The sequence below is a fragment of the Sorex araneus genome, chromosome 3 (assembly GCF_027595985.1).
Source record: "Sorex araneus isolate mSorAra2 chromosome 3, mSorAra2.pri, whole genome shotgun sequence".
Classification (NCBI taxonomy): Eukaryota; Metazoa; Chordata; class Mammalia; order Eulipotyphla; family Soricidae; genus Sorex; species Sorex araneus.
The window spans coordinates 125499080-125525775 of record NC_073304.1 but is presented as its reverse complement, the minus strand read 5'-3'; the positions used below and the strand labels follow the sequence as shown (position 1 = coordinate 125525775).

At 40.6% G+C, this 26696-nt stretch overlaps 1 protein-coding gene across 2 annotated transcripts in view; it reads left to right on the top strand.

Moving 5' to 3' along the window:
- The window catches only part of GPCPD1 (glycerophosphocholine phosphodiesterase 1), a 57356-nt gene that overhangs the window by 10525 nt on the left and 20135 nt on the right, over positions 1–26696 (top strand). For both annotated transcript variants that reach the window (XM_055130859.1, XM_055130858.1), the window contains exons 4-12: positions 3668–3752; positions 11449–11524; positions 13399–13440; positions 16969–17092; positions 21053–21284; positions 22351–22513; positions 22809–22941; positions 23740–23794; positions 25597–25689. In XM_055130859.1, the coding sequence (XP_054986834.1) occupies positions 3668–3752; positions 11449–11524; positions 13399–13440; positions 16969–17092; positions 21053–21284; positions 22351–22513; positions 22809–22941; positions 23740–23794; positions 25597–25689 (1003 nt within the window). The remainder of the gene's footprint in view (positions 1–3667; positions 3753–11448; positions 11525–13398; positions 13441–16968; positions 17093–21052; positions 21285–22350; positions 22514–22808; positions 22942–23739; positions 23795–25596; positions 25690–26696) is intronic.

Genomic DNA, 26696 nt, shown 5'->3' with positions numbered 1-26696 from the left:
TGGTTGACCATGTACAAGGCTGTAGCCATTGTCCTGTATCTCTTGCTCAAATTCTTGCCTATTCCTGTAAGTGAAGTTCTATTGCCAAAAAGTTTTGGGGTCAAATAAGAACAGATTAGAGGTTGGAGAGATAGTTAAGTGGATAAGGCACTGCCTTGCCCTCTGCCAACCAGGTTTGATCCCTGGCATCAGGAGTGATCTCTGCATGCTGAGTTAGGAGTAAACCCTGAGCATAGCTAGATGTGATCCCAAAACCCACATACACAGTGTTGCGCGTGCTCGCACACACACGCGTGCACGCGTGCGTATGCATACGAGTGAAAGTGCATGACAGGTTATTCCTTCCAAGTGACATTTTTTTCTCCCCTTGATTTTGGATCTCTACTTGTGTCTGAATTGAATTGAAAACTCATGTACCTCAGCTCTGAATCCTTGAACTGTCTAGTCACCTTCCTTGAATCCATTTTAACCAACATCAAACTGATGGGAATGCAATGAGTAGATGCCTTTAAGGAGCCAGCATTTTGTAAATTGATGTTATACACTGAAATATAATGTATCACATGCCAGATATACAGTGCTTCACAGGATAATGCAAGTAGATAATACAAGATGATACAAGGTCATACAGGTTTGTTTACTGTGAAAGAACCTTCTTATGTTTCGAAATTGTTTCTTTGGGATTCCAGCATACTCTCTAGAGCACTGTTCTTCGAATATCCCCTAGGATATTCCAAGGGGGCACAGGTGAAAGTTGTGCAAATGGGGGGCCATTGTGCAAGACTGGGTAGCCAACTGGTGGGACCTGGGCATGTTTGAAAAAGGTTAAGTACTCTGTGAGCACTGTTCAAGGAGTCCTGTGTCTCTCTACCTATAGACTTGTGATAGGTAAGGAGAACTCTGTTGCAATCATTCCTAATTACCTCCAATTTGAAAGATTGTAATCTAAAATACTGAAAATGTGGGTCACTTGTTTTATTTCCTCTTGTAGATTTTATAATATTTGAGCAGAAGACTAGGGAACAGAAGTTAGTGACTACATTAAACTTTCTCATTGCTCCTCCATCCTGGCTTTTCTCTTTTTTTTATTATTTATTTTAATTTTTTTAGGGTTTTTTTTGTTTGTTTTGTTTTGCTTTTTGGGTCACACCTGGCAATGCTCAGGGGTTACTCCTGGTTCTGCACTCAGGAATCACCCCTGGCGGTGCTCAGAGTACCGTATGGGATGCTGGGAATCGAACCTGGGTCGCCTGCGTGCAATGCAAACTCCCTACCCTACCCTACCCCATCCTGGCTTTTCTTGAACTTACACAAATAATGTTCACTCTTGAAGTCACTGAGTGATTCTGGTTTATTATAAACTTTGCTTAAGGGCTGGACAGAGCACTCAACAGTGAGTGCTTGCTTTGCATGCAGGGGGCCCTGTTCCGTCTCAGCACCAGGTGCAGCAGCTCCTCCTCCCCTCCCCACCTAACACAGATGTACACGCACACAGAGCCAGGATAGCTTCTGAGGGCCTTTGGGGAGACCCTCCCACCAAAAAACCAAGAACATTACCTTTGCTTGATGTAAGTAATGAACTCATTGCTTTCTCCATCTCTTCATTTAATGAGTGCTTTTAAACCAGGGATTCATAGTAGACTCTAATCTGAGGGCTTTGAAAGGAACTCTTGTCTGGGTTCTGGGGGTATAGCTCAGTGATACTCAAGTGTATGAGGCTGTGGGTTTTATCTCCAGCATCAAAGAACTTGTGCCTGGTCCCTATACCTGGAGACTGAGAAATAGGGATCCAACCACATTTTTTCAAAGCTTCCCTCGGACTTTTTTCTGCATCTCTAACTAATTCAGATACAGCTTACTACAAGTTTGCTCCTTTATTGGTACTGAGGGCTCACATGCACGCTAAGAAACATTTGCTACCTTCTGAAGCAGTGATTAGTAAGCTGCCCTATACATCATAGCCAACTCCGCAGGACCAGGATCTTCCTCGACTTGAAGAAATCAGAGCCTCCCAGGTGTGGAGCCAGAGCACACACTTCTTTTATTACTACCAGGTCAGTTCAATTGTTGGAGTTAGGAAGCTGGTGGCAGCTGGTTGTGGCTCTGTAAGGAGCCACGACTGAGTCAGAATGAGGCGAGTGCACCGAAGCCTGTCTTGGCAGAGCCAGGTGGGACGCGGTGCTAGCCATCTGGTGTCGAGGAAGAACATTTGGAGCTGCTGTTTATACACAGAACTATTCATGCTGAATTAATATGTGGGTAATGGTCTATGACTATGGCTCTCCAACTTAAGTGTTCTTCTCAGAGTCACCTGGAGATTTGTTGAATTACAGATTATGGGGCCCAACATCAGTTTCCAATTCTATAGGTCTAGGAGGACCCTGAGAATTTACGTTCCTAACAAGCTCCTGGGTGATAGTGAGGATCATGGGACCGTGAAAGTGTATATCTCAGGCCTGTGCTTTGAAGCTATAATCAGTTATGATCATGAATCACAGTGAATTCTTTTCACTGTTGAGTCAGAACTAAATTAGTACAGTTCAGAGGACTTGAGTTGAGACAAGTAAAAACAAGGCTTGACTGGGGGAGTAGCCAGAGGTTGGGATCAGTATTTAGAACAGGGATGTCTGGAATATGAGTTGGAATTGCAGGCCTTTGGAGTCTAAGCATCTTAGCAACTATGTAACATCTTTAGCTAAGAGTCAGAAAAGAACTGGAGAAGTTCCACAGAGGTTAGGCACTTGTGTTTCATAAGGCCAACTCCAGTTCAACCCCAGCACCAGGGTATGGATGATTATGGCTCCTCTGAGCACTGCTTGTTATGGCTCAAGAACCCCCTAAGTGCACGCACATGCACACACACACACACACACACAAACACACAGTCTCACACACACAGTCTCTCTCTCTCTCTCTCTCTCTCTCTCTCTCTCTCTCACATACACACACACACACACACACACACACACACGCATGCATACACACGGTGTGTTTCTGACTTCTACTTCTGTTCTTTGGCTCCACCTCATCACAAACACACATACACACACACACACACACAGTCTCACACACACAGTCTCTCTCTCTCTCTCTCTCTCTCTCTCTCTCTCTCTCTCTCTCTCACACACACACACACACATGCACGCACGCACGCACGCACACGCACAGTCTGTCTCTGACTTCTACTTCTGTTATTCAACTGGTTCCGCCTCATCACTTAGATCTGAGTATCTGAATTCAGGCAGTTCCTCATGATTGAGTCCTTCCTCTAAAAGCTTCCTCCAAAACTTCCTATTCTATCTGAAAGGTTAAAGTATATATAATGCTTGGCCACTCAGACAAGAAAGCAACCTCTTTGAAGATAGATGGTTTTCTTCCTTATCCTCATTGCTCCTGGAACCCTGGAACCTGGGCTTAGGCCCAGAGTAAATTTATGTAGGAGGAAATAAATGGTTTTTGTCACAGACCTTGGTGCGTTTTCAGTGAAATATATCTGGCCAATGGTATGGTTTCGTGGTAAAGTACATGCTTTGCCATGCATGAGAGTTTGCATGCACACAAATGGGTTTATTCTCTGATACCACACATACAAAAAGGATTATGAAGTTGGTACAATTTGAATTTGATATTGATGTTTCTGCTTTAATTTTTCTTTTCTCTCTCACAGCATGTTATGGAAAGCAAACATTGTACTCAGTAGAGGAATATCTGTTGAGTATCGATACTTCAAAGGGTGCTTTTTAGAACCAAAGGTATGTTGTCTTTGTCTATTTTCCAGTTTCTAATTAGCAAGCTTCTTTCAGAAGCAACTAGTTTAAAATCATTGAAAGTAAAATGTGTTTAATTGAACAAAAAAAAGGAAAATAGAAGTAGATAAATAACATGTTAGTGCCAAAAGGGAAGGAAGCACTTGGAAAACGAAAAGAACTCAGCAGACAAAGTCTGCAATGAGTTTTTAAGACTCATAGTAAGTATGTTCTGCAGTATACTTAAGATAAAATTAGTATTACTTATAAATGTTCTAGAGGTGTTCATTTTCTGTACTTTCGTAAATGAATTAGTAACCAGTTACAGGTTTTTTTCTTTTTGCTTCATTTGTTAATCCTGTTGTGATTAGGATGTATTTAGTGGAGTATATAGCCGGCTTTAAGTGAGTAATTGTTTCCAAAGATTAGTTCACTTCAGCCATTTCTTCATGGTTGCATTAACTCCTATCAAAACTAAAGTCATTTCTTGTAGAATTTTTCAACAATGTTGAAAGACTAGGACCTTTTGAAGACCTTTGGAGTATCTATTAAATCTACGTCTGCTTGCTTACAATGATTTATTATTTTGGACTTGTCATAGTTAGAAAAGAAAAAGAAAACTAATTCTTCCCTTTAAGAATTCTTACTTGCTCAGAAGATTCTTTCATTTTTTTATTATTTATTTATTTTTTTTAAAAAACACCTTGGAACTCACTTAGGCTGAATGTGCATAAGTTGTAGGCAGGAGTCTAGAAAGCAAACCATGAATTAAACCCTTTCAAAAAATGTATTTCTCTTTGGGGATTACGGAGTTCTAGGTACATGCGAAAAGTACAAGTAGCCACTGATTGCTCCTTCTCTTAGCCACCATTACAGAACAGAACAACTGACAACCCACTTTAGCTGTCTTTTGCACCTATTACTTTTCTTATTCGAAGAATGTGTTGTAAATAACAGTATTTAAATTTAAATTACACTATGGGTGATCATTGTTGGCTTATCTTGACAGTCTCACTTTAATGACTTGATAAAAGATCATTATTTATCATAGGGATTATGCATTGTGCAAAGTTTTTATGTATACATTAAACAATTGGCCATAGACAGAGTTCATAGTATGCGTAGCATTGAAAATGTAAGGATCCTAGTGTGTGAGATTGAGCTTTGTTATATGAAATCAATTAAATTTTACATAAGCTGCCAGTTGCATAAGAAAAAAATCCTGAGTCGTTTGTGCGTAGTTTGCTAAAGGAAGACTGTTGTCAACACAAGTCAAATTAAGCCAACCTGAAGTATTTTTTCTCTTTATTAACAATGTAACCAAAAGCAGCAAAATGAGTCCAAAATGCCTTTTAAAAAAAAAAATTGGCACATCTGCTTACAGTAAAAAATCATTTTCCCCTCCCTTGTAATACTTGCAAAAGTTTACAGTTTGTGTTGGTGAGTGTGTTTCTTTAAGTAGGTGCTCTGTATCGTGTACACATGTACCGTGTGATGCAGGGGCTGCCGTGGTAAGTATGTTTTTCCTGGAATAGTCAATAGCTGCATAAAATCCCATGCATATAGTTAGTGGGTTATTTAAACTCCACATGCCAGCTTAAAGTAACACTTCCTTTTAAGAGTGGTGGCGCTTTTTAAATGAAACACGAACTTTGTGTTAATTGTTCATTGTCGATAGGACGGATGTACAAGGAATCTTACGTAATGTGTGATGTATCTCACACCAGTGTATTATGAATGTATTATAAATTATGGTCTTATGGAAAGCAAAGTGGTTATGGAAGTAATTGAAAAAGAGAAATAGGTTAAAAGAGTAACTTTGTGTATCAGCTGTTTGGCGGAGGTGGTCCCCTACAGCAGTCGCTGAGCCAAAGCTAAAACTTTGGTAATCTTGGGCTTAGGCGCTTGAATTTTAGATGTCAGAGTCCTCATCTATCAAATCACAGGTTTGAACGGTGGGTCTCTGGCTCCTTCCATTGCTAAAATTTAATTGTAAATAAGTAAAACTTTATAAATCATCTTTCCTCTTCCACATTTTCCTTTTCAGCATAGTTTTGAAATTGAGTATTAGAGTTCTTTTTCTTTTAATTTTGCATAGCCATATGTTCTCATATGCTAGTAGTAAAATAATCTATTGATCTGCCTAGTTAAAAATTTTTACAGGCTATACATCAAAAAATTATTTAAAGCATAGCAAATAAATCTTGTGGTAGATGTTTCTAGAATAAAAGGTTGGTGAGTCTACAAGATGGTCCATTGTTTTCTTGTCCTCACCAAAAATAATTTTGAATTACCCTATAACAGATTTTTTTAAAAAGTCCTGATTCTCCCTCTTATAGCCAAACCAGTGCAGTTACCTTTTACTAAAATGTTGTTGCTTTTCAGTTACACTTTTTTGGAAATTTTTTTTCATTGAAGTGGAAATAGCTCTTAGGTTTTGTTCGTTTGTTTAAAAGTTGAGGGTTTTTTTGCGAGGGAGGAAGGGGCAGGCCCAGTGGTGTCAGGGGCTCCTGTCTTGTGTTGCCTCTGCTCTGGGATCTGTGTGGTGCTGGGGAAAGCCTGTCTCCGCGCCTGCCCGCCGCACTTTTTCTGGTCCCTGTTCTTATTTTTCCTAATGGTCTTAAATCTCATTCACATACAGATTTTTTGTTCTTTCCCACCTCTTTCCCCACCCCCTTTATTTCCTGGGTAACCGTTTAAATCCTTTTAACAAAAGACTTGGTCATCTGCAGTCATCAGATACGCATTTTCAGAATATCTGACTGCTGTTCTGTACGATGATACCTTTCTTTTTTTCTTTTTTGACTTTTCTCTTGAGCACATGCAAAGGGACAGAAACCAGGGCCTCCTGCATACAAATCATGCACTCTGGCAGGCCCACCGAAATTTCTTTTCTTTTCTTTTCTTTTGCCTTTGTTTTGTGAGCCACACCTGGCAGTGCTCAGGGCTTACTCCTAGGAATCCTTCCAGGTGAGGCCCAGGGGATCATATGGGGCACCAGGGATTGAACTCAGGTTAGTTGCATGCAAGACAAGGAAGGGCCTACCTGCTGTTCTCTTGCTCCGGCCCCCAGTTTGATTTCTTAATGTCACAAAATCACCTGAATGCTAACTGTCCTCAGCTGTTTGCTTCACGCTTGAACCCACTCAGAAATACCTGTCCGCATAGTTTGCTTTGCTCATTCCTAGGTCACCCTTTTTCTTACTGGTCTTATTGAAAATAGTAATCTAGTGTGCAGGAGAGCGCAGCACACAGGAGGTCTGGGTTGCATTTCTGGTAACCAAAATTTTTTTTAAGTAGTTTAAAAATAACTATAGTTTTAACCTCTGACATCATAGATAAAATTTCTTCTGGACCCCTTATACATGCGTATCTTCTTTTTTTCAACTTTTGTGAAAAGAAAAGGATGAGCAGCATTTTGAGTTCACATTTTTCATCAAAAATGAAAGTGCTGATAGTATGTGATTGGTTGATAGTTTTGCTTGATGTTTTGTGTAATTTTTTTTAAAAAATCACATCTACTTGTTAAATGATCTTGTTTCTCTTTTTGTTGATGTAGCTGAATAACGTCTGCAACAATTTAAAAAATAATGATTTTTTTTTGCATAAAGGTTTATGTGTGTATTTGTTAGTATGCATATTTGAAAGTATCCCAGTAGTTATCTGATGTAATATGTGCTAAATTATGTGACTTTACTGGTACTGTTAATGGAATATTGTGTGAGACTGATACTGTTACTTATTTCTTTTCCCTCTTTTTTGGTGGGACTGGAACAACCTGGCAGTGCCCGGGATAAGGGGGTGTGGGTGGGGCATGTGGTGCCTGGGATCCTGCCAGGGTGCATGAGCGTTTGCACCCTTCCCCTGTACCAGCTCCCTGGCTCCAGGTACTCTTATTTATTTGTTTGTTTATTTATTTATTTATTTATTTATTTATTTATTTTATTTTTTAATTTCTCAAAACAGCCACCTCTTACTGATTTTAATATGCTTAAAATTACGGCAACCTTTTCCAGAATGCATCTTAAACTTTATTTTCTGTGTCACACCCAGCAAGGGCTTGCTCCTGACTCTGTGCTCAGGAATCACTCCTGGCGGGGTTATATAGGGTGCCAGAGATTGAACCCGGATCAGCAGCATGCAAGGCAAATGCCCTCCCCCTTCCCCCTCCCTGTACTGTCGCTCTGGCTCTACTCTCAGTGATTCTTCACCCGGGTGCAGCTCTGAGGGCTCATCTCTAAGGGCCACAAGGGCCACACCCAGCAGTGGTGGAGCCATTAGGGCTCTAACCAGTGGTAGTTGGGGAGCCAGTTGGTGCCGGGGATTTCACTCATGACTTCATGCATGCAAGGCATGTGCTCTGCCCTTGAAGCTGTTCTGTCCTTGAAGCTGCTCTGCTCTCTAAGCTTTCTGGCTCCTGGGCCCAGGATGGATCTTCTAAAATCTTGAAGAATTAGTGATTACATATGCATGTTTTAGAGTTATCATTAGGCATTAAGGGTTTTTTTGCTTTTTGAGGGTTTTTTTTTTTTAAGAATTTAATCTACAATTTAAAATTTCCTCTTAAAGTTTAGTAAAGCACTACATCAATTTTGCAGGGTCATTGTATTTTGAAACCTGGCTCTTCTTTTTTCTTTTCAATATTACCTTATGTAGCAGCCAACATGGATTTGATAGTGTAATAGCTAGTATCAGTTACAACTTACCTGTTGAATCAACAACCCTTTGGACTGTTTCTCAAACCCACTCTGTTGAGTCTAGGTTATTTTGGGCTGTGAAGAGTTAGCCTGTTATTAAATTTACCAATGAAATATGTTCTCCAGCAAATATTTAATCTATGGGAGTTTTCTTATACAAGTATAGGTGCTGTGCTAATACTTTGTAAAGTTACATAACATCTAAATTTACACAAAACAAAAACGCCCTTCCTCAGTCTAGCTTTTCTCCCTGCTGACATTTAATATTACATTCCTGATACCCTTTCAACCCTAGTGGGGGCAGGGGCAGGGTGGGGGAGCTGTCTGGTGTGTTCGGAAGACAGGTGGTGGTGTCTAGAGAGTCACTCTGATTGCTGACCTAGCACTGAGGGAGCACTGCTGGTAGGGCTTAGGGGACCATCCAGTACTCGGAATTGGACCCAGGCCACCTCCAGGCCATGGAATGGGCTACCTCTTCTTTCCGTCCCCAACCCTGTCACCTTGCAAAAAACTAGATTTGCACCATTTTTGCAGTAAAGAGGATTTTTGAGAGACACACAACAGAGGACGTCGAAGAGATGGAGTAAGGAATAAGTCCTTTCAGGCTGCGTATCACTAAGAAACATGGTCTGTTGGGCTGGCGAGACAGCACAGGAGCAAGGCACTTGCCTTGCATTGAGCAGGTGTGGCCGTGTGTAGTGCCCCGAGCTCAGAGCCCGCAGTAGCCCCTGAGCACCACCAGGCATGGCCCATACCACCCCTCAAAGAAAGAAACATAATGCCTATTTTTAGCACAAGGCATTTGCGTCATTTGAGAAATTGAAAGTTTAGAATAAAAACAAGGGTCGGGGATGTAACTTGGTGACAGAGCAATTTCCTTGCATGTGTGTGTCCCTGGGTTTGATCCCCAGCACTGAAAAAAATAATAGTTGACTTTTAAAATCTGACAGGAAAATGTTCAAATCTGTTTTGCTTTCGGTGTCGAGGCGGTAAGGTTGTACCATCCTTCAGGCTGAACGGCTTCACATTTGTTTTTGGTTGAGTCACATCTGCTGCTGTCTGAGGGTGGCTCCCGCCGCTGCTCCGGGCCCCCGTGCTGCCTGATTGGACCCAGGCCTCCTGCATGCAGAGCATGTGCTCAGCCCGTTCAGTGACCTCGCTGGCCCATGTTTGTATGTTTTAAAAGATTTCCTCAGCCTGCCAATTCACTTAACTCAGCCTGCCAGTTTAATACCTTTTAACAAAGAGGTATTAAATTGGGGGGGAGGGGAGATTTCCTATATTATCCCAGGATTAATGATTTGAATGAATAATGCTGTTTTAGTTTGAGTAAACTGAAAGCTTACTAGTTTTGAAAGTGATTTTTAACCTTGTTGTTTTTAATGACAGAATTATCTCCTGTTTATTTGATGTGCCTGATTTGTGTTAAATCAATCCATCTTACTTATTTAATATATAATTATTTGACACATTTACTATTAAATGTAATCACTACTAAAGTTGTTAATTATAATAGAAAAGAATACTTATTGCCACTGAAAGGTACACAGAAAAGCTTATATGAGACATTTGGGGAGGGGGGGGCCGTGTGGTGCTCAAGACTTAGTCCTGGCTCTGTGCTCAGGGATCACTCCTAGTGGTGCTCACAGGACCATATGTGGTGTTAGGAATTCGAACTGGGGTCAGCTCTGTACAAAGCCAGTGCCTTGGCCCTGCACTCTCAGGCAGCTATGACAGACTTTTAAAATAAGTATATGTAATAGCTGCCTTGAAAAAGATCTGGACTACATATGAAAATGTTGGAGTTTTTTCTTTTTTCTTCTTTAGATTTTAGCAAATTTACTTAGAAAACATACAAAAATAATGTTTTCGTATAATATCTGTATTTAAGGATTTTATTTGGTTCAGTTTAATTCTAATTTTGTTAATTTAAAAAACATGGTAAATTGGGAAGCCTTTAATACCTTAAGTCCTTTATATATACACACACATACATGTGAACCTTTTCTGTAGATTCATCTTTCTAAGTCACTATATATTTTACCGACAATACATGGACAATTTTTTTCCAGTAAGATAATTTAGTAATAGATAATAATATGAGGAAATGTCACAATTTATAAACTTCTAAGATGTAAGAATAAAAGTAGCTATTAGTAACACCCCCCGCTTTTGTTTTTTGATTTGGGGCCACACCTGGTGGTTCTCAGGGATTGTTCCTGGCTCTGTTCTCTGGGATCACTCTGGTAGTGCTCAGGGGGCTATAATGAGGTGCTGGGGATCTAACCCTGGTTGGTCATGTGCATGGCAAGCGCCCTGCCCACCGTCCCTCCAACCCTAGTTGTTAGTACCTCTTTTACAGAACTTGTTTTACACATTTATCCACTCGTTTGTCCTGTAAGGGTTTTCTTTGATCATTAGAAACACTCGTTATTAAGATCAGAGAACTCTGCCTTTCTTCCTGTTTTCTATATTCTTAAGTATATAAACATACATATATCCCTCAAACAAAGATCTTTATTGTACCCTCATGCTCCGTGAAATACTTGTGATAATCTTACTGTCATATAGAGTTTAGGCTTTTTTTCCAACACTTGAAGAATTGCTTAAGATACCTTTTCCATTAACATTGATTTCTGATATACAAACTAAAAGTATTTTAGGTTAACTTTACTGCACAATTAATAATTGTTGAAGAATAAAGTGGGTTTTTTTTTTAATTGAGGGCTGTAGGCAGATTTAGCAGTGGGTTTAAGATGGTTTTATGTGCTAGTTCATCTAATTTTTTTTCTGGTTTACTGCTTCACCCCCATTTTCTTCCAGCACTCATCATGTTTTGTGACCTGGTACATTCTTGGTTTTTGACATATAACATTGGTAATTAACAAGATGAATCTTTTGGTTTCATATTTAGAATAAGACTTAGGCCACAAACATCTTATGGAGTCTTGGGTAGAAAATAAGATATAAGAAATTATTGCAGACGTTTAACTTTTAAATTGCAGACTATCGGTGGTCCATGTCAAGTGATAGTTCACAAGTGGGAGACTCATCTACAACCACGATCAATAACCCCTTTAGGTATGGGCATTAACTGCATCTGTTTGAGGCATATGCATAAAGTTACTAATATGCTGCACAATGGCTTAGTGGGATTTGATAAATTTTTTAAATTCTTGAGTATTAAGGTCAATGCGTTGTCAGTACTACACCTCTCACGTAGCATTTCATGGATCTTTCAAAACTAAACATTTCTTAATTGCCTTTCTTTATACATTTATTAGAAATGCTTGCCTAGTTATTTTTATTGTCTTGGGTTAACTTAATATTAATGGAATTCTTGATTTGGAGTAGTTATTTATAAAGTGATCAACAAAGTTAATACATGAATGTTCTTGACTGAGCACCCAGGCCTTTATTTGATTACTCGCTCAGAGAACTTGTAAAACATTTGAGGAAGGAGTTAACCTACAACAAAGCTACTTATATTTTTTTAATTTGAGGAGTAAGAGTAAAGGATAAATTATTCAATTCTGTGTTTTTTGTAAACTAGTAGATACTTGAATAAACTTGTATGAATAAATTCCAATTTCTTGGCTGTATTTTCCTCCTGATTTACTTAAATACCCTGCCGGCTATATTAAAGTCAATATTCAGCTGTATTTTTAAACATTATTCAGTTTCTTATGCTTAAAAATGGCATTTCTCTTCATACAAGTATTTTTTAATTTCATTTTCTGTATTGAGATCAAAATTTAAAGTTCACTTAATAATTTAAATTACTCTCTTGGAGTCATCTACAGATTGACTTAGTGCTATGAAGTATATCTTTCATTTTCTAGAGCAAGTTAAAATTTACACATACAAAATACTTTGCCAGTTATTAGCTTAGTTAAGGAAGTACTAAGAGATTTTGCTTTACCCTCTACTTAGGATGTATCTCCTTTAAACAAATCTCATTCCATCCTCTTTATTGGATTTTCCTCTTGTATGTTTTAATACATTTTTGTAGCTATAATTTTTATGGTAGTGTGTTTTAGAATTCTAATAGTCCCATATTGAGGCTGGAAATGTGGTATTAGGTAACGAAACATTTTGAAGTAATTTGCATTTTGAGGCATCTTGCAATCAAGTATATTTTTTTACTGTGAGAAGTGGGATGATTTTATTTCTGGTCTTAAAAATAAATTGATAGTTGTGGAAAGTACAGTTCCTAAACTTGAGAGCTATGTGCAACCTACCAGAGAATCTTTATTGGCAGCTGTCATGCTTATCTTAACAAATACTTCAGACTTACGTTTAAGGTAAACTGAGAAGGAAGTAAGAGGAAAGGTAATTAAATATTTTACTCAAGAGGCTGGGGCTTTACAGTTAAAATCTATAGTTGAAGTTTCATAGCTTCATAGTTGCAATTTCTGTTAGAAGGGAATGTTCTAGCACTCACTCTTTTGGTAGTTCCTCACAGCTCTGTATTTGCAGGTAAGTTAACGCTGTTTGTAAAGCTGTAGCTGGCTGTAGAGCATAGCTGGGACTTGAGAGGATTATATCTAGATAATTTCAGATAATGTGCTACATAAGAATAAGCATTTTAATTGTGCCAAGATTTTTGGTTTGAAAAATGAACCAGGAGATCGCATTGCCCAGCACCCTGTGCCCCTCGTGTTGGTGGGTGTGGAAGTTCCTCTCGGTGCTACTAGAGCCACCTCCTGAGTAGTTTCTTAATCTTCTGACATCTTTGAGTAGTCACCAAAGTATGCGAGAACTATTACTATTTGATAGCCTCCTTCAAGTAATCCTTTATTGAGGGCTACAATAAACATGCTTATTCATTTGGGGTTGCTTTGAAATTTTGGATTTAATATTTTTTTTTAAAAATCCTTAAGATGGGTGCTTTCTCAGTTTGCTGTACATGCATCACAAATTTTAACTGGGTTTTTATTTTCCTTCAATTCTAGAAAATGAAATTATTATTGATGATGGGCAATTTGGAATCCACAGTAAGTAAAAATGAGTTTTGAAAATCTTTAATGATGTCATTGAGATGTTCCTGTATAATTCATTAGAAACAGTAGGGAAATACGATAAGGTATGATACTGGAAACAGACTCGATCCCAGAAACAGGTACACTCTGTTAAGTAGTCATTTCTAGTGTAATTCCTTCCTTCGTTTTTTCCTTTTTGCTTCTCTTGCCTCCTCCCCTCTGTTTCCTCCTGTTCCCTTCCCTTCTCTTTTCTTTTTCTTGTCACGCCTGGCTGTGTTTAGGCTTAATCCTGACTCTTGCACTCAGGCACCCCTGTGGTGTTAGGGATATCTGTGTTGCCAGGGATCAAACCCAAGTCGACTCTATGGTCGACTTTATGGAAGGCAGACGTTACCATCTGTATTTTCTCTCCATTCTTTCAATATAATTCTTATGCTTTCCTTGCCTTGCAACTTTGTCAGTTGTATGCAAGGCAGGTGCATTATCTGCTGTCTTACCTCTCCATTCCTTCAGTATGATTCTTAGGTTTTCCTTGCTTTGCTTATTGGTGACCTAGGTTCAGTCACTGGCATCGCATAAGTGCAGCACCAAGAATGATCCCTCAGCATGGAGCCAACAGTAGGCCCTAAGCAGTGGCCAAAATTACCTGATAAATGGGAGCCATTCCCAGTGTAGCTGTGGAACCACCAGGGCCAAGCCAAGTGGAGCTTCTGGAAACCCAGCACATGCAAGGCGGGTGTTTTACCACTTGAGCTATCTCCCAGCCCTAGAGATGAATCTTTAACAATTGACAAGTCAGGGCTGGAGAGATAGACCAGCAGGTCGGGCCCTTGCCTTGCACGCTACCCATCCAAGTTCAATCCCCAACATCCCATATAGTCCCACCCTAGCACCACCAGAAGTAATTACTGAGTGCAGAGTCAGGGGTAAGCCCTGAGCATCACTGGGTGTGGCTCTAAGACAAAACCAATTAATAGTTCAGTAAGGAAATAATTTTACCTCTGAGTGTTCAAAATGGTATGCTCTTGAATATTTTTCCGCTTCAGTAAGTATTTCATTTCCAGAGGATTCGAGTTTTTCTCTCAATGAATTGAAATACCATAGTCTGGCAGAGTTATCATGCCAACTGCATTTTCATTTAAATTCTACACTGTAGGGGCTGGAGCGATAGCACAGCGGGTAGGGCGTTTGCTTTGCACGCGGCCAACCCGGGTTCAAATCCCAGCATCCCATATGGTCCCCTGAGCACTGTCTGGGGTGATTCCTGAGTGCATGAGCCAGGAGTGACCCCTGTGCATCGCCAGGTGTGACCCAAAAAGCAAAAAGTAATAATAATAATAATAATAATAAATTCTACACTGTAGAAGTATAAAAGCATAGTGGGTGGGTGGGATTCGTGGCTACTCTGATGCTGAGCTGGAGAGAGAGAAATGGCCGACAACCAGCCTGCTTTACTGTTGACTATGAGAAGTTGCAGGGCCTGAGTGTTCTGTTGGTGGTTTTACTCCATTGTGTGTTTGTGGAGGCTGGAGCAATAGCACAGCGGTTTGCCTTGCACGCAGCCAACCTGAGTTCGATTCCTCCGCCCCTCTCAGAGAGCCCGACAAGCTACCAAGAGTATCCAGCCCGCACGGCAGAGCCTGGCAAGCTACCCATGGCATATTTGATATGCCAAAAACAGGAACGACAAGTCTCACAATGGAGATTTTACTGATGCCCACTCGAGCAAATCAATGAGCAACGGGATGACAGTGACAGTGTTTTTGTGCACTGTAGTAGTGTAGCTCTGGCAGTATTTGTGGATAGGAATTGAACTCTGACTTAATTTTGTTTGGTATTATTTGTAAATTAGTCTAAAATAGCTTTCTTCTAGGGACAATTCTCCTTATCTTGAGATGTTATTGATATGTTTTAGAGAACTCTCTATAGAATTGTTTTCACATGTCTTCAATTATAATTAATTGAATGACATCCTTTCTCTGAATCACTTTATTTATTTTGCTTTTGGGGTCACACCCAGCAATGCACAGGGGTTACTCCTGGCTTTGCACTCAGGAATTACTCCTGGCGGTGCTGGGGGGAACATATGGGATGCTGGGAATCGAACCTGTGTTGGTTGCTTGCAAGGCAAACACCCTACCCGCTGTGCTATCGCTCCAGCCCCCTGAACCATTTTAATAATAGTTTATGTACAAGTGCGTGGCAATATTCCTCCCCACTTCCTGCCTTTTGGGGAGTGGGTTGGAGGTGAGGGGAAGGAGTTGTTGTTATCCTCAATCTGGTTTTAGATTTTCTTAGTTCAATTTTAGTTAACATTTGCTACAGAAATTTGTTTCTCCATTTTTAAGTCTTATTGGTGAAAAGCTTAGGTACAAAATAATTGCTGGTCAATGAAAAGTTTTTAATCTATGATAGTATATAACTTCGAGTAAAGCAGTGCTAATGCAGTGTTACCACAATCATTTCTATTATAAACATTGCATTTTATGGCAGGATTTATAAAAATTAAAATATAGAATTGATTTGAATCTTTTCTTTTTTTTTTTTCTTTTTTTCATCTCAGCCCCCAGCACAAATGACATAGCTAGTTTCAGCTGACACGCTCATGTGGCACTTTGGATGTGTAATAATGGTCCCCGCTGGAACAGCAGCTAGGTTAAGTGCCCGCTTGGAATGTGTATTCTTTTTGGTGCAGACTGTTCGCATTACTGATGAGTTCAGTAAGGCTATCTCACTGCTTACTTGTTTTTGGTTTTGTGCCACACCTGACAGTGCTTAGGGCTTATTGCTGCCTCTGCAATCAGGGGTCATTCCTGGTAGGGTTGGAGGACCGTATGGAATGCCAGGATGGAACCTGGCTTGGCCATGTGAGGCAAGTGTCCTGCCCACTGCACCATCCCTCTGGCCCCTCTTTTTGTATTTATTTATTCTTTTGTTGTTCGTGGCCACTGAGTGGTCTCTTGTTTGTTTGTTTGTATTTGGGTTTGGGGACTGCCCCTGGTGCTGCCCAGGGCTGTTTCCTGGCTCTGAGCACTGTCTGGGGTGATTCCTGAGTGCATGAGCCAGGAGTGACCCCTGTGCATCTGTACTCAGGCTGGTGTTCCTTGGGAGACCCTGCGGCATGTCGGAACTGAGCCCGAGACCACCGCCTGCTCACTGTGCTGCTGTCTTACTGACCCCAGGGAAAAAACTCATTCACTTAAACTTTTAAAATGAGGCTCACTGTTAACATCTGGTTCAGTTTTTTCTCCTTGCCTCATACGCAGCTCCAGTGACAAATGTCAGACTATTTGCTGTGGAGGTACACGGCAGTCGCTGTATAGGCTCTGTGAATGGAAATGTAGTGGGTGTAAGCGTGCTGGGCCAAGCATGTAGTTCAGCTCGAGAGCATTTGCCTTGGCCTGTGTGGGGCCGAGAGTTTTGTGTGATCCCCAGCACTGCAAAATAAGTAAATAATGTGACTAGAGTTGTCACTATGTATTCTGTTGGATTGTCTTAAGTATATAAGTATATAATTCTCACTGTCCATATTTTCTTTGCCAGATGGTGTTGAAACTCTGGATTCTGGGTGGCTGACTTGTCAGACTGAAATAAGACTACGTTTGCATTATTCTGAAAAACCTCCTGTCTCAATAACAAAGAAAAAATTGAAAAAATCTAGATTTAGGTATGACTTTTAGTTAATGTGACTGTGGCCATTTTATTCTTTTCAATAACACTATAGACTTCTAGCCCAACTGATTTAAACCTTTAGATTTAGATACTGAGAAAATAACACATTTACAGGTATTGTTAATTTATTAAATTTTTTTACAAACTGGGCTGGAGCAATAGCACAGCGAGTAGGGCATTTACCTTGTACACGGCCAACCCAGGTTCAGTTCCTCCATCCGTCTCGGAGAGCCCAGCAAGCTGCCGAGAGTATCCCGCCTGCATGGCAGAGCCTGGCAAGTTCCCCGTGGCATATTCGATATGCCAAAAGCAGTAACAAGTCTCACAGTGGAGATGTTACTGGTGCCCTCTGGAGCAAATCGATGAGCAACAGGGTAACAGTAATACAAACTATAGGATCTTAGGGTAGTGAGCTACTTCCTTGCCTCAGATAACCGAAGTTACATATGCACCTAAATCTCTGAATTTAAAACCAGAAAATTTGTTTATAGTTAAGTGATTTCAAAGCTTAATGTATCCTCATTATTTTTGCCATTTAAATTTCCGTAACAATAGATAGCTTGATTTTAAATTGATGTAACAGAAGTAATTCTGTGCTAAAATGAGGGGAATGTGGTAAAAGCAGAAAAAAACATGTTGGAAATATCCTGACTTGAAAGTGGAAAAAAATGGAACTGGAGCATGTGGCCGACTGGCGTTCAGTCCTTGGCATACCATATGCTCCCCTGAGCATTGCCGGGTGCAGACCCCCACTACCCCACCCTCCCAAAAAAGAAAGAAAATAGGAAGCTTTCCCTGACGAAAGGTAACAGTTACCCAGAAGTCCCAAATTGATTTTTCAATTATCAGTGTAAGTAGGTGCCAGGTTTTACTAGTGACTTTATTTTCCTGGCTTCGTGCATGCCCTTAAGTGAGCTGTCATCTAGGGACCTAACTTTTTTTGTTTGTTTGTTTGTTTGTTTTTTGGGTCACACCCAGTGATGCTCAGGGGTTACTCCTGGCTCTGTACTCAGGAATCACTCCTGGCAGTGCTCAGGGGAGATGCTGGGAATCGAACCCGGGTCGGCCGCATGCAAGGCTAATACCCTACCTGCTGTGCTATTGCTCCAGCCCCAGGGACCTAACTTTTTGAAATTTGGAGTTCTTTTATATATAATGTATTTTTTGATACTGCAGTTTATAAATCTGTCACTGTTTTTTAGTAGCTTATTAAATGTTTTATCATTTTTCTCAGATATGAAATACACAGGGAAAGTCTTTTGCATTGGTAATTCAGGGTAAGGTTCGGGTACCAACAGGTCTTAGGTCTATCTTGTCTCTCTCTGCATTAACTTTTCTAGGCCTCTGCTTTGCTCCTGAAAAACCCAAGGTAATTATGCCACATGCTTCAATTGCAAGATTCGGTTGATGACAAAGATTCTTTAGCCAGTTATTCATATAGCTTTAAATAATGTTTTTTAAATAAATAATGTTAGAATCTGAGGGATAGCTCAGTAGCATGTGACCTTGAAATTGACATAATAGAAAATCATTGGTTGGTGTGAATTATTTTGCCTTGACTGTAGTAAAGAATTTAATAGAAAATTAATGGTTGGAATTCTTATTTGGATGGGAGGTACGAACTAAGTCTTTTCTGTTGATTTGCAAATCACTTTGAGTATACATGTTTTTGTGTTGTTTAAGGTTAGAGGGTTTTTTTGTTTTTAAATAGCAAATCTTTGTTATTTATACAGTGTGATTAATTCCTGTTGAAATCATTGTGCTAGCTGGAAATTAGAAATTGGTGTTTGTTCTGACCATTGTCCAACAACCCCCAGGTTTATTTAGTTATAGACCAAACCTACATGAGGCAGGAAATTAATAGATTTTAACAATAGCTTACATGTTTCAAATATCTCATTGCCATCAGATTGCAAAAATGAACTCAGTTCATTTTCTCCATAGTATGTGGAAAGCAGTGTTTCTTACAGATATTATCTGTTTTTTAGAAATCCTTAACATAAATAAAATATACTAGATTCTTTCATTGACCCTTTTAAAAATATAACGTACAGAGGCAAGCTATTGGCAAAACGGCCATTTTTACCTTCAGTGTTTTGTTTTGTTTTGTTTTGTCTTTTGGGGCCATGGTACCCAGGTTCTCAGGTCATGCTCCTGGCTCTGTGTTCAAGGATGATTCCTGGTGGGGCTTGGGGACCAAATGTGGTTTCTGGGCTGGTTACGTCTAGGGCAAACCCCCACCTGCTCTACTCTCTCTCCGGCCCTTCAGTGTCTTTTTTGAATGTTTGTTCCTGTCCACTACATATAAATCCCCCTAATTGTATTATACATTAGATCCCATCGCATTTAAATCCAGAAACAAACATTTTCATAGCTAACTGTTGCTCTGTACAGTAATGTTAATCTCTCCATTAATAGTATTAAAAGCATTTAATCTGACCCTTGGGGCTGACGCCAAGGGCTGGAGGGCATGCTTTGCATGAGGAAACGTGGGTTTGAGCCCCGAACATCATTGTACTCAGAGCACTGCTAGGTGTGACTTCCTAACCACTACTGGTATGCCTCCAGAACAAAAGTTTGGTCTATGTTTTCATTAGTGCAAGAAATTTTAGAACTAAGTTGATTTGGTATTGCAGGTAATTAGTTCCCATTGAAAATGGACCTGTTTTGTGGACCTGTGTCTTCATATCTAGTTTTGTCTTCTTTGTTCTGAGAGCCTTGGACGAGTTTTAGACTCTTGGCTTAGTTATAGCCTCCCAACTCTAGTATTCTTTTTTTTTGGGGGGGGGGGGGTTTCACACCAGGCAATGCACAAGGGTCACTCCTGGCTCTGCACTCAGGAATTACCCCTTGCGGTGCTCAGGGGACCATATGGGATGCTGGGAATCAACCCAAGTCGGCCACGTGCAAGGCAAACGCTCTACCCGCTGTGCTATCGCTCCAGCCCCTCTATAAATGTATTTATACATTCTTTATGTACTATACATTCTTTAAATGTATAGTAACAGTAGAATTCAGTTGTATGATGCTTATCTGTCTACAAACTTAGAGTAAACTGAGATCATCAGTTGTAAATGAGATGATGGTACAAACCTCCTCAGATTCTTACTTTAGTCTGATATTTTCGTGGGGCTGTGAAAGAGCCACATACCAGGCAGTGGGGCCGCTGCCTGCAGGAACTTGGAGGTAATGTGCCGGGGGCGCAGAACCCCGGTACACTGCGTGCAGAGCATATGCTCAGCCTGGGAGCTCTCTCTGTTCCAGGCTGGCATCTTAATTTATTGATAAATTTTTTGTTGTTGTTGTCTTGGGGGGGTTACATCCCATGGTGCTCAGGATTTACTCCTGCTTGGCGCTCAGGGGTCACTCCTGGCAGGCTCAGGGACCATGTAGGGTGCTTGGTTTATTTGTTTTGGTTTTGGTTTTTGGGCTACTCCTATTGGAACTCAGAAGTTAACTCCTGGTGGTGCTTGGTGCTCAGATTGAACCTGGCTCGGCCGTGTACAAGGCAGATGCCCTACCCTTTGTCCTGTCTCTCCAGCCCAAGACTTGGATTTTTAAAAATGAAGAATTCCTAAAAAGAGTATTAACCACCTTTCTCATTTTAATACTCTTCAGAAATAACATATAGCTCTGATACTAATCACCTGCAAAACAAACCCAACACGTAGCAGTGTTTCCCAGCTTGAATGCAGTGACGGAGAGTTGTATCAGGTGCAGTTGAGGCATACTGTTTGTCTACGTAAGGTAGATTTCTAAGAGACATTGAATAACTTTTTAAGAGGGGGACAGTAGGCAAAAAAAAAAAAAGAATAGTTGGGTATCGTTGGCCTAGAATGTGACCTTTTTTCATTCTTGAAGATGTAGCATATTCAGAGAGTACTTTATTAGATAACATTTATCTGAGTTTTCTTTTTGTACTTGTATTTACATTTCCTTATTTTTTTTTCTTTAGGGTAAAGCTCACTCTAGAAGGTCTGGAGGAGGATGATGATGATAGAGTATCTCCCACAGTTCTTCACAAAATGTCCAATAGCCTGGAGATCTCCCTAATAAGTGACAATGAGTTCAAGTGCCGGCATTCACAGCCTGAGTGCGGGTATGGCTTACAGCCTGATCGTTGGACCGAGTATAGTATACAGACAATGGAACCAGACAACCTGGAACTAATATTTGATTTTTTTGAGGTGAGTCGTTGCTTTACTCCAAGGGGGGTTGAGAAAAAAATAATGAAGTCATGAACTTATTTCTGCTTTTGTGTAGTTGATGTAAAGCCACAATTGATGCAACATTTTGTTTTGGTTGTGAGAGATCAAACCCAAAGTGTTGTAAATATGAGGCTTATTATCTACCACTAAACTACGCAGTGGCCTTCTACAGCTCTTTAAGTTCACCATCTATACGTTTAAAGGTTTTTAAAAACATAGAATTGATAAATTTTCTAGTACTATTAAGAATATTATTAAGATTGGGTCAGAGTAATAACATAGCAGGTAGGGTGCATGCTTTGCATGAGACAACTCAGGTTCAATCCGAGCATCCCATATGGCCCCCCAAGAATGTCAGGAGTAATTACTGAGTAATCAAGAGGTAAACCCTAAGCACCTCCAGGTGACCCAAAAATTTAAAAAAAAAAAAGAATAAAATTAGGATAATTTCCTTAGAATTGTCACTTAACACAATTTAGAAGATCAGAATTGTAAATCACCTGAATTACAATACATGGCATAACCTGTTGGTATATATTAAAGGGAACTACATCACTCCACCAAAGAAGTCATCTAAATTATCTGAGTGTAAATTTGATTGTACTTGTTAATATCTATCTTCCTCCATAAACGTTGTTGCCTTTATCCTTGGAGGTTGGTACTCGGGCCACTCCTGCCTCTCTGCTCAGTGACCCTCTGGCATTATCAGTGCCAGGATCAGCTGCACGATGATGGGCTCCTCATCCTCTGTGCTGTCTCTGCGATTGACTCTGTTCACTTGGGTATAGCTTTTGATTTTTAGGTGAAAGATACTGAAGTATAAGAATTCAGATTATTGGGTTGGAGCAATAGCACAGCGGGTAGGGCATTTGCCTTGCATGTGGCTGACTCGGGTTCAATTCCCAGCATCCCATATGATCCCCTGAGCACCGCCAGGAGTAATTCCTGAGTGCAGAGCCAGGAGTAAACCCTATGCATCGCCAAGTGTGACCAAAAAAGCAAAAAATAAATAAATAAATTCAAATTATCTCTTTTGTTTTTTCAGGAGGATCTCAGTGAACATGTAGTTCAGGGCGATGCCCTCCCTGGACATGTGGGTACAGCTTGCCTCTTGTCATCCACCATTGCTGAGAGTGGGAAGAGTGCTGGAATCCTTACTCTTCCTATTATGAGCAGAAATTCCAGAAAAACCATAGGCAAAGTGAGAGGTAAGCCTGGGAAAGGAGGATGGCTCTTTAGTCTCTTCCCAGTTACTGTGTTTTAGGGAAGAAAGTGGGGGCCTCCCAAGCAGTGTCCAGGGGTTCCTCCTAGCATAATTTGGCTCAGCTGTATGGACTGTACAATTCAATACTTAGGTCTAGGCAACCTGGTATTACTTGGACATGGCAGTGCTGGGGTTCCCCAGGGTTCCATGTAAATGTGCTGACCTGGGGAGGAATCAGTGTATGACCTTTATAATTTTGATTTTTTTCTTCCTCCCTCTCTGTTTTTTCCCCTATAAAGTTGATTATATAATTATTAAGCCGCTACCAGGATATAATTGTGACATGAAATCTTCGTTTTCCAAGTATTGGAAGCCGAGGATACCATTGGATGTTGGACACAGAGGTGCAGGGAATTCGACAACAACTGCTCAGTAGGTTTGAGTGCTCACATTTGGAACTTACACTTGAGATGGTTACTGCATTGCTTTGACTAAAAGTCAGACGATTCTTTTATTAGTACCCTGGAACTTTAGTATGACTCAGTGATTAGAACACTCCGTTTAAGTTAATTAGATAACCAGTTCTCTCCTATGCTTCTGGTCAGTCTTGTTAATATTCTCCTGAACTAGTGATCAGAGGACATTGAAACAAGAAAGCTGGGAGGGAGGCTAGGTGAAGTGAAGCACTAGCCAAGAGCATCACTGCTTCTGTGGTGTGGTCCTGACTGTTGGCGTATCGCCCTTCCTGGGTCTCAGTTTGCTCACCTGTTTGAGGAAAAAGTTTCCGTGCTTCTACCCGATTGGTGTGCCAGCAGTTTCCGGTCCCCGCACCTGCCAGTATTAAATCACCTGAGACTTATTATGGGGAACAGGTTTCCATGTGTACTTGTGCTTTCTCGTGCCATTGTGAAGGCTTGTTTCCTTTCATTGGGCACCATGCTTGCAGGAAGGAATGTAGGACATATGTATATTTGGCATGTAAATGTGACCCTTAAAACATACATTTTTGAAATAAATCACCCAGGTGATAGTTGCTATCTTTGGGGGAGGAGTGAAGTAAGCCTTAGTGTAGAGATTTATGTATCATATCCAGGCCTTTTGGCCAAGAAATGTATAAAATAAGAAAGAACTATTTCCATTGTTAGAAATATGGTTGGCTTCAATATTACATTTACTATTATATATTTTCTTTGTCTGTTGTATACAGTAACTCTTTATATTCTCCTTCAGGCTTGCTAAAGTGCAAGAAAATACTATTGCTTCTTTAAGAAATGCTGCTAGTCATGTGAGTGACCCTCTCAAAAGTTGTTTTTTTTTTTCAATTTCAAGTATATCTGCATATTTCAACATCTGTATCTGCTACATTACAATCTAGTTTCTAACGTTAGACTTTGTATCCAGTACCACACTGCTGACCCCCTTTAAAAAATAAAACAGGTAAAAGGGGGTCAGCAGTGTGGTACCTGTTTTATTTTTTTAAGAACTGCTTTTTACAAATAGCACATACAAGGTTGGGGTTTTTTGTTTGTTTGTTTTTTGGGGTTTTTTGTCTTTTGTTTTTTTTCTTTTTGGGTCACACCCAGCAATGCTCGGGTTACTCCTGGCTCTGCACTCAGGAATTACTCCTGGGGGTGCTGGGGGGACCATATGGGATGCGGGGGATTGAACCCAGGTTGGCCATGTGCAAGGCAAATGCCCTACCCACTGTTCTGTAGCTCTGGCCCCAAGGTTGTTTTATTGACAAGAATTAAAATAGTACATAACTACAGCTACTGATCTCTGCATTCTAGAGAATAGATACCATGCTTGTCGTGAACTATTTGTTTGTTTATTTGTTTACGGGCCAAGCCCTGCAGTGCTCAGGCCTTACTCCTGGCTCTGCTCTCATGGGTAACTCCAGGCAGACTCTGGGGAACCATAAATAATACTATGGATCATACTGGGGCTTGCACCCAGGTTGACCACAGCTTGCAAGTCAAACACCTTACTCGCTATAGTATCCCTCTGGCCCCAACTTTTCCTGAACATTTTAATGCACCTAGTAACAAATGTAATGCATCTAGTAATAAATGAATATTTATTCCATCTAGCACTAGGGTGCAGGGACACATTCATTCTATACAAGGGAACATTTATTCTATTCTCTTGGAACTTCTGTATCAGTGTTTTTGTTTATGGGGTCACAAAAGTGAAGACTTGGTGCTGAAGACTTACTTCTAGCTCTGTGCTTAGGGATTAAACCAGGGTTGGCATTTTGTAAGGCAAATGCCTTAGTACCTGTATTATCTTCCTGAGATCTCTTTAATCATTTCACAAGGAAGTGGTCTTTAAACCAGTTTTGACTGTTGGTGAAGATGGAGCGAGACAGAGGAGTAGATCTGAGCTCTCCTCTCTGCATCAGTGGTGTAAATGGCAGGATGAAGACGTTGGAATTGCAGCATCCTTTTTTAAATATCATACAGCTTCTTTCTGTTCATTTTCCTAACTCATCTTACAGAATTGTAGAGGGTTCAGAGGGTTCCAGGCCTGCTTTTTAGCTTTTGTCAGCCGTTACAACTTGACATTGGCGCGCAGGTGGGGGTGGGGAAGTTGGTCTTTGGGCCACACACAGTGCTGGGGTCTCTCCCAGTGGTACCCACCTCCTGTTTGTGGTTTGAATGTCCAGTGGAATTATGCGGGGGTAGGTAGCCCCAGGTTCTGGACTTCTGCTTTGCTCCGTATCTGCCATCTCTGTGGCAGGACGTGACACCTGTGAGGGCCATCCCTCTGGCACAGAAAGGCCCTAGGGGGTATTCAGTTGGTAGCTAGATGGTAGCCCAAGGCCCATTCCCCACCCAGGAATGAGCGAATGCCTGTACAGTAGCATAAAGAAAATACAGTTACCATTGTGATAGCTCCATGGGCTGCAGCACATGATTTGCATGCAGGAAGTCTGGGTTTACTCCCCACCACCACAGGAGCCCTCTGAACACCACAGGAAGCCACCCTTAAGGCACTGCAGGTGTGGCCCAAATCAAAGAATATGTCAGTTACGTAGATGTAGTGTTGTTTTGAAAGAAGAAATTAATACTTGCTTATTTTTGTCAGGGTGCAGCCTTCGTAGAATTTGACGTACATCTTTCAAAAGATTTTGTGCCTGTGGTGTATCATGATCTGACCTGTTGTCTGACTATGAAAAAGGTATGTTGATATTCTCTCCTTGTAAAAAAAACACATAAAAGTTCAAAACTGGGAAGTTCATTCCATATTTACTGCGCAGAAATAGTCTGCTCATTTCCTTAGTGAGTTGCCAGTTTTTTCTTCTCAAGTTTCTGCAACATTGAGAAAGTGATGAGAAAGAAATAGCCATGTCCTAGTGGAGGGTCTGTGTATTGCTGAATTTGCTTTTAAAAAAGAATGTTATTCAACTGAAAGATCTTTAGGAAGTTTCTGCACGAGTCTGCCACTCTCCCAATTTCGAGGCAGGCGAGGAAGCTGTCAGTATTTGCTTTGAGCTTCCCTTCTGTCCTTTTCAGACTTTTTCTCACAGAAAGAGGCTAATAGGACTTGACAGAAGTGATAAGAATCACAATGAAAAATAAAATTGGTAGCTCGGAAGATAGCCCAAAAGGCTGCAACATATGCTTTGCTTGCTGAGGTGTGAGTGCTCCCGCCCTCTCTGTGGTCCCCTGAGCACCACTGGGAGTGACCTCTGAGCAGGCTGGGTGACCCAGAATCCAAAAAAAAAAAAAAAACCTGGGAAAGTGTTTTGGAGCCAGTCAAAGAGCCTCTGTGGAGATTAGATAAGAGATAGAAATATTCAGAACTAAACATTAATGTTTTGGTATTTGACATGAGTTTAAGCAGCAAGAGACTAGGGATTTGGTAAAATTGGCCAAAGGTAAGGTAAACTTAAATGGGAATGGACATAGAGTGAAGATGAGAGCAAGACAGAGGGAGAAGTCTAAAAAGAGATTGACTGGGGCTGGAGCAATAGCACAGCAGGTAGGCCTTGCACGTGGCCGACCCAGGTTTGATTCCCAGCATCCCATATGGTCTCCCTGAGCACCGCCAGGAGTAATTCCTGAGTGCAGAGCCAGGAGTAACCCCTGTGCATCGCCAGGTGTGACCCAAAAAGCAAAAAAACATAAATAAAAATAAAAAGAGATTGACAAATGCATATAATTTCTTCAAAATTACAATTGTAT